Genomic DNA, 14,207 nt, shown 5'->3' with positions numbered 1-14,207 from the left:
ACTTTATTTCAAAATAATCAACATGCCACTGAGGCATATTTGGGGGCAGACTGCCCTGGGCCCCAACACTTTCTATGTGAGGGACAGATAATACGAATATTTCTTTTTTGATTGTCACTATTAATTTGCATGTGCAGTTTATAGTCATCTTAGTTTAATCTTAATTGATATAACAGGCAAATATCAATAGAAGAAAATGTTTTAGCTTTTTAAAAGAATGATCTTACTGGGTTACTGAACATTTTCAGCAAGGCATCCACAACCCCATAGCTCAACATTCAAAATCCTTTATTAAATGCAAAACCTAGTGGGATATTTCCAAGGCAATTAAGAAGCTAGCTTCTCTTTATGGTCCATCGTCTCATTCTACATCACTGCAATTGTCAGCAATGGGAGTCAAACTTTAATCATAATGCCTGTGATACTTAAGGTGTTAATCACAGCAAATTGAATTTAAAGAATTATGAAAGGTATATTGTTCTAGTATGTTTAATTCAGTGAAGAGATTAGTATTTTATCTTTACAAAATATTGCTCTACATAGCATGGAAGTTACCTGAGCTAAAAGAGCTGCCATTTCTAATGCCAGGTCCCTGTTCAGAGGAAAAAGTCCATTTACTATTTGGTCATTTGTCTGATACATTAACAGCAACTTTTCTCTATCAGTCTCTCCTCGAACTTGCATTGAGAAATATAATCTGTAAAAAAAGAGGAAAATTTTCATTAAGTGATATACTTACAAAAGAAGAAGGTAAAGAGAAATCCAGAGGACTGATACGGGGTTGTTCTAACAATATTCTCTCAATGATACAAACCTAGATCATTACGATCTGTTGATGACCTCTATTTCTATTCTTTATAACATTTACCAGCAAACTGAGAAAAACTGCTCTGAGGCTGAGCTTGAGGGGTGCTTCTGTGCTATTTTTATGCCCTGAAATACCTTAGCTGCTACTGAGGAAGGACCTGATGCCAGTGGGCTGTATAAACCCAATTTTAAGAACACTCATGATCTTTCCTACACACCATGGACATAACAGGGAATAGGAAATGAAGGTTTCAATTAAAAATCAATGTCAGATGAGATCAGGCACGTTCAGGGTGGTATGGCAAAACCAATACAATATTGTAAAGAAAATAAATAAATAAAACTGAAAAAAAAATCAGTATCAAATGGTCAAATGGGGGCAGCTCTCCAGGAATCTAAAAGAGAGTCCATCTCTCTAAACGTAACTGCACATTTAAATGTTTTGACTTTTTTTGGGCCACTCTGATAAACAGCCCTAGGATCTCAAATATAGTTTACAGGCTCTCATTATAACTTGTTGAAATATGATCTGGCTTTTGTTCGCCTAGGTCTTCACCAATTCAGTGACCCTCTGTATTTAATCACTGTACTGTCTCTTTGTTCTTTTAAATTATATTTATTTATTTGGCTGTGTTGGATCTTCGATGCATCATGCCGAATCTTCTTTGCACCATGCAGATCTTTCCTTGCGGCACGTGGAGTCTCTCTAGTTGCGGTACAAGGGCTCCAGTAGTTGCAGTGCACCAGCTAAGCTGCCCTGCGGCATGTGGGATCTTAGTTCCCCAACCAGGGATTGAACCCGTGTCCTCTGCATTGCAAGGAAGATTCTTAACCCCTGGACCACTAGGGAAGTCCTGTGCCACTTCTTTATATGAGGTTTCTAAGGGTCTGACTCTAGGCTACAGAGCAGGCAGAGAGCCCTGTAAACATTGTAAATGCTGCGACAGTGTATGGGTAAGCAGCACAGCGACATACCTTAACACTGTCATGACAACACCATGACAGGAAAAGAGAGATTTAGATCCGACATCTGTCAGGTGTGTGCTCAATTAACTATAAGTGGATTTCCAGCCTTTTTTCCTCCATCCACTTAAGGAGAGACACACTATCATCAGTTAAAAAATTTCTCATGGTAATTATCTCAAACAGCAAGAAATGAGAGGGGAGCAGGTCAGAATCTCAGGGGAAGCATGGGGGGTGTACTTTGAAAAGCACTTCTTCCCCACTGTTCTGGTAATTCTTTCTGTTCACGCCAGCTTAAGAATCACTGGCCTGGGCCATCATTCAGGGTGGTTTCTTGAAAAAAATAATTATCTGTGTCTGCATGATGGCAAACTGTTAACTGGTAGAAGAACATGGTTGGGTAACAGAAATAGATTCTAAATTCAAAATAATGTCAGCAAAGCGATACAGAACAAAAAGAATAAAATTTAAGATGAAAGCCCTCCTCTTCTGGCATATGAACATTTTTGTACTTACTTATTTCCTTCACTTGAAGTTAAGAACTATGTCTTACTCATCACTAGGGTTTATTTAGCTAAGTGTAGCCACTGGAAGCTCTATACAGTCAGCAAAAACAAAACCGGGACCTGACTGTGGCTCAGATTGTGAACTCCTTATTGCCAAATTCAGACTTAAGTTGAAGGAAGTAGGGAAAACCACTAGACCATTCAGGTATGACCTAAATCAAATCCTTTATGATTATACAGTGGAAGTAAGAAATAGATTTCAGGGACTAGATCTGATAGAGTGCCTGATGAACTATGGATGGAGGTTTGTGACATTGTACAGGAGACAGGGATCAAGACCATCCCCATGGAAAAGAAATGCAAAAAAGCAAAATGTCTGTTTGAGGAGGCCTTACAAATAGCTGTGAAGAGAAGCAAAAAGCAAAGGAGAAAATGAAAGATATAAACATCTGAATGCAGAGTTCCAAAGAATAGCAAGGAGAGATAAAAAAGCCTTCCTCAGCAATCAATGCAAAGAAATAGAGGAAAACAACAGAATGGGAAAGACTAGAGATCTCTTTAAGAAACTTAGAGATACCAAGGGAACATTTCATGCAAAGATGGGCTCAATAAAGGACAGAAATGGTATGGACCTAACAGAAGCAGAAGATATTAAGAAGAGGTGGCAAGAATACATAGAAGAACTGTACAAAAAAGATCTTCATGACCAAGATAATCACGATGGTGTGATCACTGACCTAGAGCCAGACATCCTGGAATGTGAAGTCAAGTGGGCCTTAGAAAGCATCATTATGAACAAAGCTAGTGGAGGTGATGGAATTCCACTTGAGCTATTTCAAATCCTGAAAGATGACGCTATGAAAGTGCTGCACTTAATATGCCAGCAAATTTGGAAAACTCAGCAGTGGCCACAGGACTGGAAAAGGTCAGTTTTCATTCCAATCCCAGAGAAAGGCAATGCCAAAGAATGCTCAAACTACCGCACAACTGCACTCATCTCACATGCTAGTAAAGTAATGCTCAAAATTCTCCAAGCCAGGCTTCAGCAATATGTGAACCGTGAACTTCCAGATGTTCAAGCTGGATTTAGATAAGGCAGAGGAACCAGAAATCAAATTGCCAACATCCGCTGGATCATCAAAAAAGCAAGAGAGTTCCAGAAAAACATCTATTTCTGCTTTATAGACTATGCCAAAGCCTTTGACTGTGTGGATCACAATAAACTGTGGAAAATTCTGAAAGAGATGGGAATACCAGACCACCTGACCTGCCTTTTGAGAAACCTATATGCAGGTCAGGAAGCAACAGTTAGAACTGGACATGGAACAACAGACTGGTTCCAAATAGGAAAAGGAATATGTCAAGGCTATATATTGTCACCCTGCTTATTTAACTTATATGCAGAGTACATCATGAGAAATGCTGGGCTGGAAAAAGCACAAGCTGGAATCAAGATTGCTGGGAGAAATATCAATAACCTCAGATATGCAGATGACACCACCCTTATGGCAGAAAGTGAAGAGGAACTAAAAAAGCCTCTTGATGAAAGTGAAAGAAGAGAGTGAAAAAGTTGGCTTAAAGCTCAACATTCAGAAAACTAAGATCATGGTGGCATCTGGTCCCATCACTTCATGGGAAATAGATGGGGAAACAGTGGAAACAGTGTCAGACTTTATACTGGGGGGCTCCAAAATCACTGCAGATGGTGACTGCAGCCATGAAATTAAAAGACGCTTACTCCTCGGAAGGAAAGTTATGACCAACCTAGATGGTATATTAAAAAGCAGAGACATTACTTTGCCAACAAAGGTCCATCTAGTCAAGGCTATGGTTTTTCCAGTGGTCATGGATGGATGTGAGTTGGACTGTGAAGAAAGCTGAGTGCCGAAGAATTGATGCTTTTGAACTGTGGTGTTGGAAGACTCTTGAGAGTCACTTGGACTGCAAGGAGATCCAACCAATCCATCTTAAAGGAGATTAGTCCTGGGTGTTCATTGGAAGAACTGATGCTGAAGCTGAAACTCCAGTACTCTGGCCACTTCTTGCGAAGAGGTGACTCATTGGAAAAGACCCTGATGCTGGGAGGGATTGGGGTCAGGAGGAGAAGGGGACAACAGAGGATGAGATGGTTGGATGGCATCACTGACTCGATGGACATGAGTTTGGGTAAACTCTGGGAGTTGGTGATGGACAGGGAGGCCTAGCGTGCTGAGATTCATGGGGTTGCAAAGAGTCAGACACGACTGAGCCAGTGAACTGAACTGAACTGAGCCACTGGAAGGTTCTTGGTAAAAGTCTGAATTGGTAATACAACAGGAGGGAGAAAAGAACCAAATGCTCAAATGGCTACAGACAAGAAGAGCTAAAGTGCATCTTCTATCATTTCTGGCATGCCAGTAAGACAGCACCTGGGAAGGGAAGATGAAGCACTATGGGCACAGAAGTGAAAAACAATTCCAGACACACATATAGGAACACAACTTGTAGGAATCATAGGCTCAAGCGCCTAATGGAACAGTTTGGGCTCCAACAACTATACAGGGATTTGGAGAGAATGTGGAGAGGAACTAAGGAGTCCCCAAAATGATAAAGAAGTCAGAAAATCAAATCCACAGATCTTGAATAGGAAAGGCCTCAGGGACCACGATCTAAGTCTGTCCCAATATGACTAGCTTCCAACTGCTCCCCAACCCTGAGGGGGTCGGAAGCAGAGAAGTGGGGCTTCTGTCACAGCAGGAGGGCACACACTGCCCGGCAGGGGCATTCCCAAATGTCCTCACTTGACATCGAGGAAACAATACCGTGTAATGGGAACCACATCACTGTGTGGACCAGTATAAGCAAACACACACCACTCCAAATGGGGCAGGGCTCTCCCGGTACTGCTCGGTAACCCTTTAGCTAGCCTCCAGCCAGCTCGATTTCAGTCCTCAGAGCATGTATTTCCTATTGCCTTTCTCATCACCACATAAGCCTATTGAGGAAGCAGCCTGCCTTCACTCTCCCTTCACCTTCCTTCACTCCTCTGTCCACCATGGCCTGCTGATAACACTACAAAACCTGCAATTGTGACCGGTCCCACCTTCCCTGTTCTCCTCCGGCCTCTACGGCCGCTCCTGTGCTCAGGAGTCATCATTCTGTGAAGCCTTCCTCTCTGCTCCCACAACATCTTGCACACAAATATGTTATATTCACAGTAAGAGCAAATATCATTGGGACATCTACTGTGTAAGCAGGCCCTGATCCAACTGCTTTACATCTGCTAACATTTAGTCCTTCAGGTGACCCTAAGCAGGTACTGTTTTCATCTCCATTTCATGTCTAGGGGACCTGAGGCCCAGAGACGGTGAGTGACTTGCTCATGGCCACAGAGCGAGTGGGGGAGCCAGGATGCCAATCCAGCAGTTTCTCTGCAGAGGCCATGTTCTTTACTGCTCCGCTAGAGTGTGACTGCCATGGCATTAGTCACATTACTAAGAATTCATGTCTTACATGAGCTCTAAGACTCTAGGAGGCAGGAAACATCTATTCACCTTTGAATCTCTAGGGCTTCAATAAGACCTGGTACTGGCAGACACTGGACAGATGTTTATGGCATGAATGGATAAATGAATGGTGGTGAGAATTGAAAAATATGGAAATTATTTGCCAGAAAAACCTTGAAAAACCCTTCTGTAGCCTTGGGTAAATGGTGTAACTCTCTAAAGCTTCAGTTTCCTCTGAAACATAAGATGGAGAGGATGATAATACTTACTGAGAGGTGCTGTTAGGATTAAATGAGATGATGCACATAAAGAGCTCAGCACAGGGCCTGGTATATGGTTAAGTGCTCAATAAATATTGGTGGTCATTATTATTACTACTACTATGATGATGATTCTTCTCTAGAGGTCTTTAGACTCACAAAAGTCTCTTCAAACAGGAAGCTTTTTTTTTTTGGTGTGAACACAGCTGGAAGAAACGGGATAAACTAGATGACCTGTCAAGAGGCTTCTTGGTTTAGGATTCAATATACATGCTCTCACAGTGCACTAAAGGTGGCAGAGATGGGAACCTTAAACTATGCTCCAGAAAATGATAACACAGAATTATTGATAATAAACTTTTGTTTCAAAGAGGGGAGAAAGAAGAGCTGTTCTCTTTAGGGAAAGACCCTTGCCAGCTTAGTTTTGTTAAAAACATGCCTTGATTTTAGAATTTCAAATAGACAGTAAGAGACCAAATTAAATAAGTGTTTTATTAATAAATATGAACAGAATTTAAACATTACCAAATAGTTTTATTACCAAAGAGTTTTCCAAATGAGAACAAGTTCAAAACCTATTAATTAGATCTTTAACCTCTAATCTAAATAATTAAAATTCTATAAATTACTAAACATAAATAAAAATTCCATGATAAAGAGAGGTGGTGCTTTAGTTTTGCTTATCACTGTGCTGCTTGACAGATGAGGAATCAAGTCTGTAGCTGTGTGGTAGGTCACAGCCAGTTCCCCTCCTAACTGTGTCACTGGGCATTAGGGCTCATTTCCTAAGCTATTTACACACATATGCAAAGCATGATCACATTTAGAAACAGTACTTACTCTAGCTGTGGCTACCCAGCCATTTCAGATTCCTGTTAAAAATTAAACCTTATAGTTGAGCTGCTTTTCTTCTGATGTCAAAGATATTGTCATGAAATTGTTTTTTTTGTTGTTGTTGTTAAAAAGGCAATGTGTTATTCATGACTGCTTTTGTCCTTCCTGGTAGAGTTTGCTAGAGCTGGCACATTATTCTTATGTCTCTTTCAGACCACTTTTCTCCACTTCATCCATTTCATTTTGGTTCCAACTGTGGCCATCATAGTCAAAATCAGTATGTATTCAGCATTCGTAAGATATGCATTATTAGCAATAGTCTTAGACATGGACTTAATTCCATTTAGTGCCAACAAAAACAAATGAGAATTCCTGAACCTCTTCTAAATACATAAAAAAACCAAGCAGGTCAGGTCCAGGAGCTGGCTTCCTTCCACAAAAGATACAGGCAGCAACATGGACCTCTGGATCAGTGCTTCTCCAAACTTAGCATGAGTAAGAATCACCTGGAGAATTGTTAAAACACAGACTCCAGGGCCTTTTCCCCAGAGATTCTAATTCAATAGGTCTGAAGTGGGACCAAATAATGGGCATTTCGATGTGTTTCCATGTGATGCTGAAGCTGCAGATCTGGGACCCACACTTTGAGAATCACTGCTCCCAGCGACCACAGAACTAAAACAACCATCTAGAAGGTCCATAACTTCCAGCTGTTGTTTCGTGCCAGTCACCAAAGGGCCAGAGTGGGAACAGGTTCCTCCAGGACTAGAGCCTGTGCTCTGCAGCAAGAGAAGCCATCACAATGAGAAACCCATGTATCGCAACTAGAGGGTGGCCCCTGCTTGCTGCAACTAGAGAAAGTCCTTGCAGAGCAACAAAGACCTGGCACAGCCAAAAATAAATAATAAATACTAAAGTAAGTTTTATTTGTTGAGAAAGTACGTGCTCCAGTCCTACCAGCTCTTTCCCAGTTCCTGAAACACTGCTTAGCCTCCCTCCACAGGCTTTGTACATCCTTTTCCACCCGTTTCAATGCTTTCACTCTCAGCCTCCTTCTGGCCTTGACCTAAGCATCACTTCCTCAAAGAGCCTCCCAAAGTCTCCAGTCTAGGACAGGATTCTTGTTAAGTGCTCTCACACAGCCATGTGCTTTTCTTTCAGAGAAAAATTAACAACCATCTTCCTCACTAGCCTGCAAATTCCCAAAGATCATGGATTGTGTGTGTGTTTGTATTATCATTTCATCAAAAGCATCCAGCTAAGTGCTTATAGATGAAGCTCAATAAATACAGAGGAAGAGAGAATATGAAAGAACAAGAATGAATGAATATGAACATACCACTTCTAAAAGACTTGGGTAAACAAACGACTCTTATTACAGATCTGCAGTAGGATATTTGAATATTCAGTCTTACGGAAAAAATGTAATATTAGTGTTAAAGGAAATTTTGAAAGTGACAAACTTTATCAACTACCCTAAGAGAGCAACTACTTTTTTCCTTATAGTTTTCTTCTAATCTTTGTCCAAATACATATTTTTATAAAATATAATTATTCATGATATTAAAAGAATACAATTAGAGACAAAATTTTAGGTGACAGTTTCTTCCTACAGAAATAGAGCTACCATTTTAGGAAAACATATAAATAAATATAACTTTTAAGGCTATTAGACAAGAAACTAAATTTTAGGTGCATGGTTTGAAAATAAGTGTATACTCTTACTTTGGCACTTGGCGACGGTATTACACACCTGTTTTTATAAGTGAGACGAACAGTTCTCGTACCTTCCCATTTTCCAGGCTGCTGTTCTTTAGAAGCCTGTTCCCATTTGGAGATAATGTCACAAATCTAGAAGGGAAGCAGAAAATGGAGATTCATAATGTTTTTCACATTGGGTATTTTTTGAAGACAAGCATGTCTACAGACTGAAAATTTTCAATTAGTGCAATCAAACCAAATGGACTGAAGCTTTCTGTTTTAAGCTTCTGCAGCTCTGAGTTTAGAATTTAATTATAAATCACTCTTTGGTCCTCTTATCCTTTTGGACACACATTAACTTTGGACTATGGCCATGAATTTTTTACTCAAAAAGGAAACTTAATGAAGGACTGCATGGGACTGGAAACAAGAAGATTCCAGGAATTTTTTCATGATTTAGTCACTGAAAAGCAATTTTTCCACCTTCTGAGTTTAAAAAGATTGGAATAACTGAAGTTATACCAAAGAATTCTGAAATATAATGTTAAGGTTCTTGGGGAAATAACAAAAATCCTTCAGGAACAAGATAAATTTTAAAAATTTTGTCATTTACAGAATTATAAATAAAAGTTTTTAAAATTATGGGGTAAGCAAGTATTCACCAAAGCCCCTAATATTTATTTACTCAGCTCAAGTCAACCAAAAATACTAGCTTATCTTCTTGATCAATTATTAAAAGTATTCAAGAAATGTCTGTCTCAAAAATTTACATTTGGAATTGTTGATCTGAACAGGATATACTTGAAACTGCAAAGAAAAAGACATTCATTATCTAGATGCCTCAAAATGCTGCTGAAGAAACAGGTGGGAGTGGGGTGGAAATCCTATCTTCTGACCAGCACTCCTAAGGAACTAAGTATGAGTTTTAACATATCGCATATTTAACCCATGTAGATCCAACAGATCATTCTGCAAATGGAGCTGGGCTTTGGGGATTGAAATGAAAGTACTGATGTTTTATATGCTCTAAACTCATGGGTGCATCCCTTGCCTTGCCCCAAATATTCCATCTCCAAATCAGAGAAGTGCCTTTACTCCATAACAAGGTGCTTATTCCCAAGAGCAATTAGGACCACGTCAAGTAAGAGGATCCAGACCTGGTTCCAGCTATTTGATTTGCCATACATTATTTTTCATTCTAGACCTCAGTTTCCTCATTTGCAAAATAAGTGGGTTATTTCTCTAAGGTTCCTTATGGTTCTATATCCTGTGCTTTTAATCATTGCCATTGCTAGATGGCAACTTCATTAAAGCTATTTTACTATGACCCAGAAAACATTTTTAAAGAATCTTATGATCCAGCAATCCCACTGCTGGGCATACACACTGAGGAAACCAGAAGGGAAAGAGACACATGTACCCCAATGTTCATCGCAGCACTGTTTATAATAGCCAGGACATGGAAGCAACCTAGATGTCCATCAGCAGATGAATGGATAAGAAAGCTATGGTACATATACACAATGGAGTATTACTTAGCCATTAAAAAGAATTCATTTGAATCAGTTCTAATGAGGTGGATGAAACTGGAGCCTATTATACACAGTGAAGTAAGCCAGAAGGAAAAACACCAATACAGTATACTAACGCATATATATGGAATTTAGAAAGATGATAACAATAACCCTGTGTACGAGACAGCAAAAGAGACACTGATGTATGGAACAGTCTTATGGACTCTGTGGGAGAGGGAGAGGGTGGGAAGATTTGGGAGAATGGCATTGAAACATGTAAAATATCATATATGAAACGAGATGCCAGTCCAGGTTCGATGCACGATACTGGATGCTTGGGGCTGGTGCACTGGGACGACCCAGAGGGATGGTATGGGGAGGGAGGAGGGAGGAGGGTTCAGGATGGGGAGCACATGTATACCTGTGATGGATTCATTTTGATATTTGGCAAAACTAATACAATTATGTAAAGTTTAAAAATAAAATTAAAAAAAATAAAATTAAAAAAAAAAAGAATCTTCCAATTCTCTGTCTTTGCTCATGATCTTCCCTATGTCTGGAATTGCTTCTTTATTTCCACAGGTGCATTTTCTTGTGTGTCTTAGTTGCTCAGTCATGTCTGACTCCTTGCGACCCAATGGACTGAAGCCCGCCAGGCTCTTCAGTCCATGGGATTCTCCAGGCAAGAATACTGGAGTGGGTTGCCATTTCCTTCTCCAGGGGATCTCCCCGACCCAGGGACTGAACCTGGGTCTCCCACATTGCAGGCAGTTTCTTTACCATCTGAGCCACCAGGGAAGCCTGGTACATTTTCTACCAGTCAAAGTCCAGCTGAGATCTTCCCTAATTTCCACTGAATGTAATCTTTTCCTCTGTAGAATGTTCACCATATTCTTAAACTATTTATCATTTTCAATTTTAAGGTTATCAGTGTATAAAGCTACTCTTCCCTAAGCAGATTAGAAGTTCACTATGCACAGGGAATATTTCTGTTCCTTCTTTATATTCCCCAAAGGGTCTGCTCCAGCTCCTGGGACACAACGTGTGTGCGTGAGTGTGCAGCCGTGTCCACTTTTGGCAACCCTATGGACTGTAGCCTGCCAGGCTCCTTTGTCTGTGGAATTTTCCAGGCAAGAATATTGGAGTGGGTTGTCATTTATTACTCCAGAGGATCTTCCTGACCCAGAGATCAAACCTGCATCTCTTGTGTTCCCTGCATTGACAGGCAGATTCTTCACCACTGTGCTACCCAGGAAGCCCTGGGACACACTATACTGTTAAATGGATACTGCTGAGTGAATGAAAATAATGGAAAACCATTTTATTAGAGTTTCCATACCTCCACTCTTTCTACCTTAATATCTAGGGTATTATTACTATTATTAATCTTCTTCCTCTCTCTAACACGTACGATGTATGTGTGTGAGGGGTTTCCCTGGTGGCTCAGTGGTAAAAAAAATCTGCCTGCCAATCCGGGAGATATGGGTTTGATCTCTGGGTCGGGAATATCCCCTGAAGTAGGAAATGGCAACCCACTCCAGTATTCTTGCCTGGAAAATCCCATGGACAGAAGAACCTGGTGGGCTACAGTCTATGGGGTCACAGAAAGTCGGACATGACTTAGCAGCTAAACAACAACAATGTATGTGTGTACAGATTTTATTCAGAATTCCTTGGCTTCAACAAAGTCCAACAATATTTTTTTATCATGAAGATTAGATTGCTTATATTTTTGGAAAATTCTTGAACTAAAACTTTTTGCAAATAGCAGAATAACTTCTTTGCTGTTTGCTGGGTCTGCCTCCTTAAAAGGAGTTGGTTTTACCTTGATGTTTCCTTGAAGACAATGCTCTAAATCCCGGCCGGAAGGATCATCTGTGAACAATGCAAATCCAGACTGTGCTGGCTTCCTCATCCCTGTATCTTGGTTCAAAGTATTCAAAAACTCTTCCACTGTGGTGGATGCATCAAATCCAACTACCTAAACAGAAACAACATAGTCCTTCTCTTAAAAGGTACACACATTTCAAACCTAGATTTCAGGGGGGAAACAGGGCACACCTGATGCATGATTAATGATAACATATATTTATCTAGGTGCTTTAACTTTTTTTCAAAGTTCCATTGGAGAAAATTAATGTCATCTTAGTCATTAGCCTGACATAAGAATTCCTGGCTTTAGCCAACAGACATGAATTCAAAATAGAAAGATCATTTGACAGCTATAAACTTCTTGCAGAGATATTATGCTGGCCCATTATGAACTACAGAACAGTATGTAATCTTCAAACAAAGGGAAAAAAACAAAAGAGAAATACACTTAAACATATGAACACTTTTAAGCATTCAATTTTTGTTTCTTTAATATGCAGTTAAGTATCTAAATTCCATGATAAAAGGCTTAGAGCTACAAAGACTAATTGCCAGCTTTGGAATGTTTGCTTCAGTTAATAGGCAATCACCTAGATGTGAGTTGGAAGGGCCTGGACAGTTTTTCTGGAGAATTCCTAAGATGTGGAGACTTTAAAGGGACTAAGCCTGTACACACCCCATGTCAGTAATCATTTTCTCACCTAGCCGGTACACTGCTGGGGGAAGCCCTCAACTGAAGTACTTTTGCTTTTCTCCATCAGAATTATAATGGTAATGAAAATCCTCCCTTATTTCATTCAATATGGATTTTTTAGCATGCATCCTTTTTTAGCAAAACTGTTTCAAAACTCAACTGTGCTGACAGGAAATCTAATATATTTGCATGTTTATAATTGCCAGCTGCTGACAGAAGTAGGGTGACAGGCCCACCTCTCAGCACCACAGAGGTCATACACAGGATTCTGGGCTAAGCACGTGCTCACTGGGTAGAAAGTCTAATCTACCTGATATATTCCATTCATGAAGTGCACAGGGATACTGAAGGGCAAGGAATGATGATATGGGTTTCGAAGAAGGGTGGAAAGAATCTCCATTCTTGAGGGTCTTGCTTCTCGATCTCCATTCTGTTGTGTTCTTTCTACACATCTCTGGCAGTAAATGGCATATTTTCCAAATTCTGTCCTATAATACAAAACTTAAGATAAAACCTAAGAATAAATTTAATTAAGATATATGAAACCATTAAGGAAACTTCCCTTGGTGTACATTATTACAATGTATCATGCTAATGTTGACAGCATAATATTATATTATCATTATTGAATGGTAATATTAACTGCTATATTAATATACATTAATATTAGACAATGTTAATTATCATAATCACAATAATATAAAATATAAAATTAATATTATATAATGTTGATATATATTAGTATAATATTATAATCATGGAGTGATAATATTAACTGCTGTCACTTTTCTAAAATTCTAGTGTCTTTACTTTCACCACCGACTAAACCAGACTTCCCACAAAGCAATCTTCATCATTACTGTATTATTATTATAATCACAAAATAAATTTAAAATCACCAGACATTACATGGTCAACATATAGTGATTATATTAACAAATATAAAGAAAATAACTGTATAAAGACTGCTGCTGCTGCTGCTGCTGCTAAGTCGCTTCAGTCGTGTCCGACTCTGTGCGACCCCATAGATTGCAGCCCACCAGGCTCCCCCATCCCTGGGATTCTCCAGGCAAGAACACTGGAGTGGGTTTCCATTTCCTTCTCCAATGCATGAAAGTGAAAAGTGAAAAGTGAAAGTGAAGTCGCTCAGTCGTGTCCGACTCCTAGCGACCCCATGGACTGCAGCCCACCAGGCCCCTCCATCCATGGGATTTTCCAGGCAAGAGTACTGGAGTGGGTTGCCATTGCCTTCTCCGTATAAAGACTAGAACAGGGTAACTTATGAAGTGCATGATGAAGAGAGTTCTCTTTTGACGAACACAGAGGTTAATGCCATTTCTGCTGAGCAAGATAAGAAAATATCTTCAAACAAAAATAAAAATGCATTTTCCTTGGGACTTCCCTGGTGGTCCAGTGGCTAAGATCTGCGTTCCCAATGCATGGGGTACTGGTTTGATGTGGTCAGGGGACTAGATCCTACATGCCACAGCTAAGACCTGGCTCAGCCAAATAAATAAATAAATATTCCTTCTTTATAAAACATGTACTTCTTTAAAAATGTTAAGCCTTAA

At 39.8% G+C, this 14,207-nt stretch overlaps 1 protein-coding gene across 4 annotated transcripts in view; it reads right to left on the bottom strand.

The window, feature by feature from the left end:
- PLEKHH2 (pleckstrin homology, MyTH4 and FERM domain containing H2) overlaps nt 1-14,207 on the bottom strand; it is a 106,856-nt gene that overhangs the window by 16,044 nt on the left and 76,605 nt on the right. For 3 of the 4 annotated variants that reach the window (XM_027555134.1, XM_027555135.1, XM_027555136.1), the window contains 4 exons: nt 12,947-13,124; nt 11,896-12,051; nt 8,609-8,706; nt 556-697 (listed from right to left, as the gene is read on the bottom strand). In XM_027555134.1, coding sequence (XP_027410935.1) covers nt 556-697; nt 8,609-8,706; nt 11,896-12,051; nt 12,947-13,124 — 574 coding nt within the window. Of the gene's footprint in view, nt 1-555; nt 698-8,608; nt 8,707-11,895; nt 12,052-12,946; nt 13,125-14,207 lie in introns of those variants that run through there. The other variant, XM_027555137.1, reaches the window with a different exon arrangement.

Source organism: Bos indicus x Bos taurus, chromosome 11 (genome assembly GCF_003369695.1).
Source record: "Bos indicus x Bos taurus breed Angus x Brahman F1 hybrid chromosome 11, Bos_hybrid_MaternalHap_v2.0, whole genome shotgun sequence".
Classification (NCBI taxonomy): domain Eukaryota; kingdom Metazoa; phylum Chordata; class Mammalia; order Artiodactyla; family Bovidae; genus Bos; species Bos indicus x Bos taurus.
The sequence above is the reverse complement of the archived record's forward strand: the minus strand, read 5'-3'. Positions and strand labels throughout refer to the sequence as shown.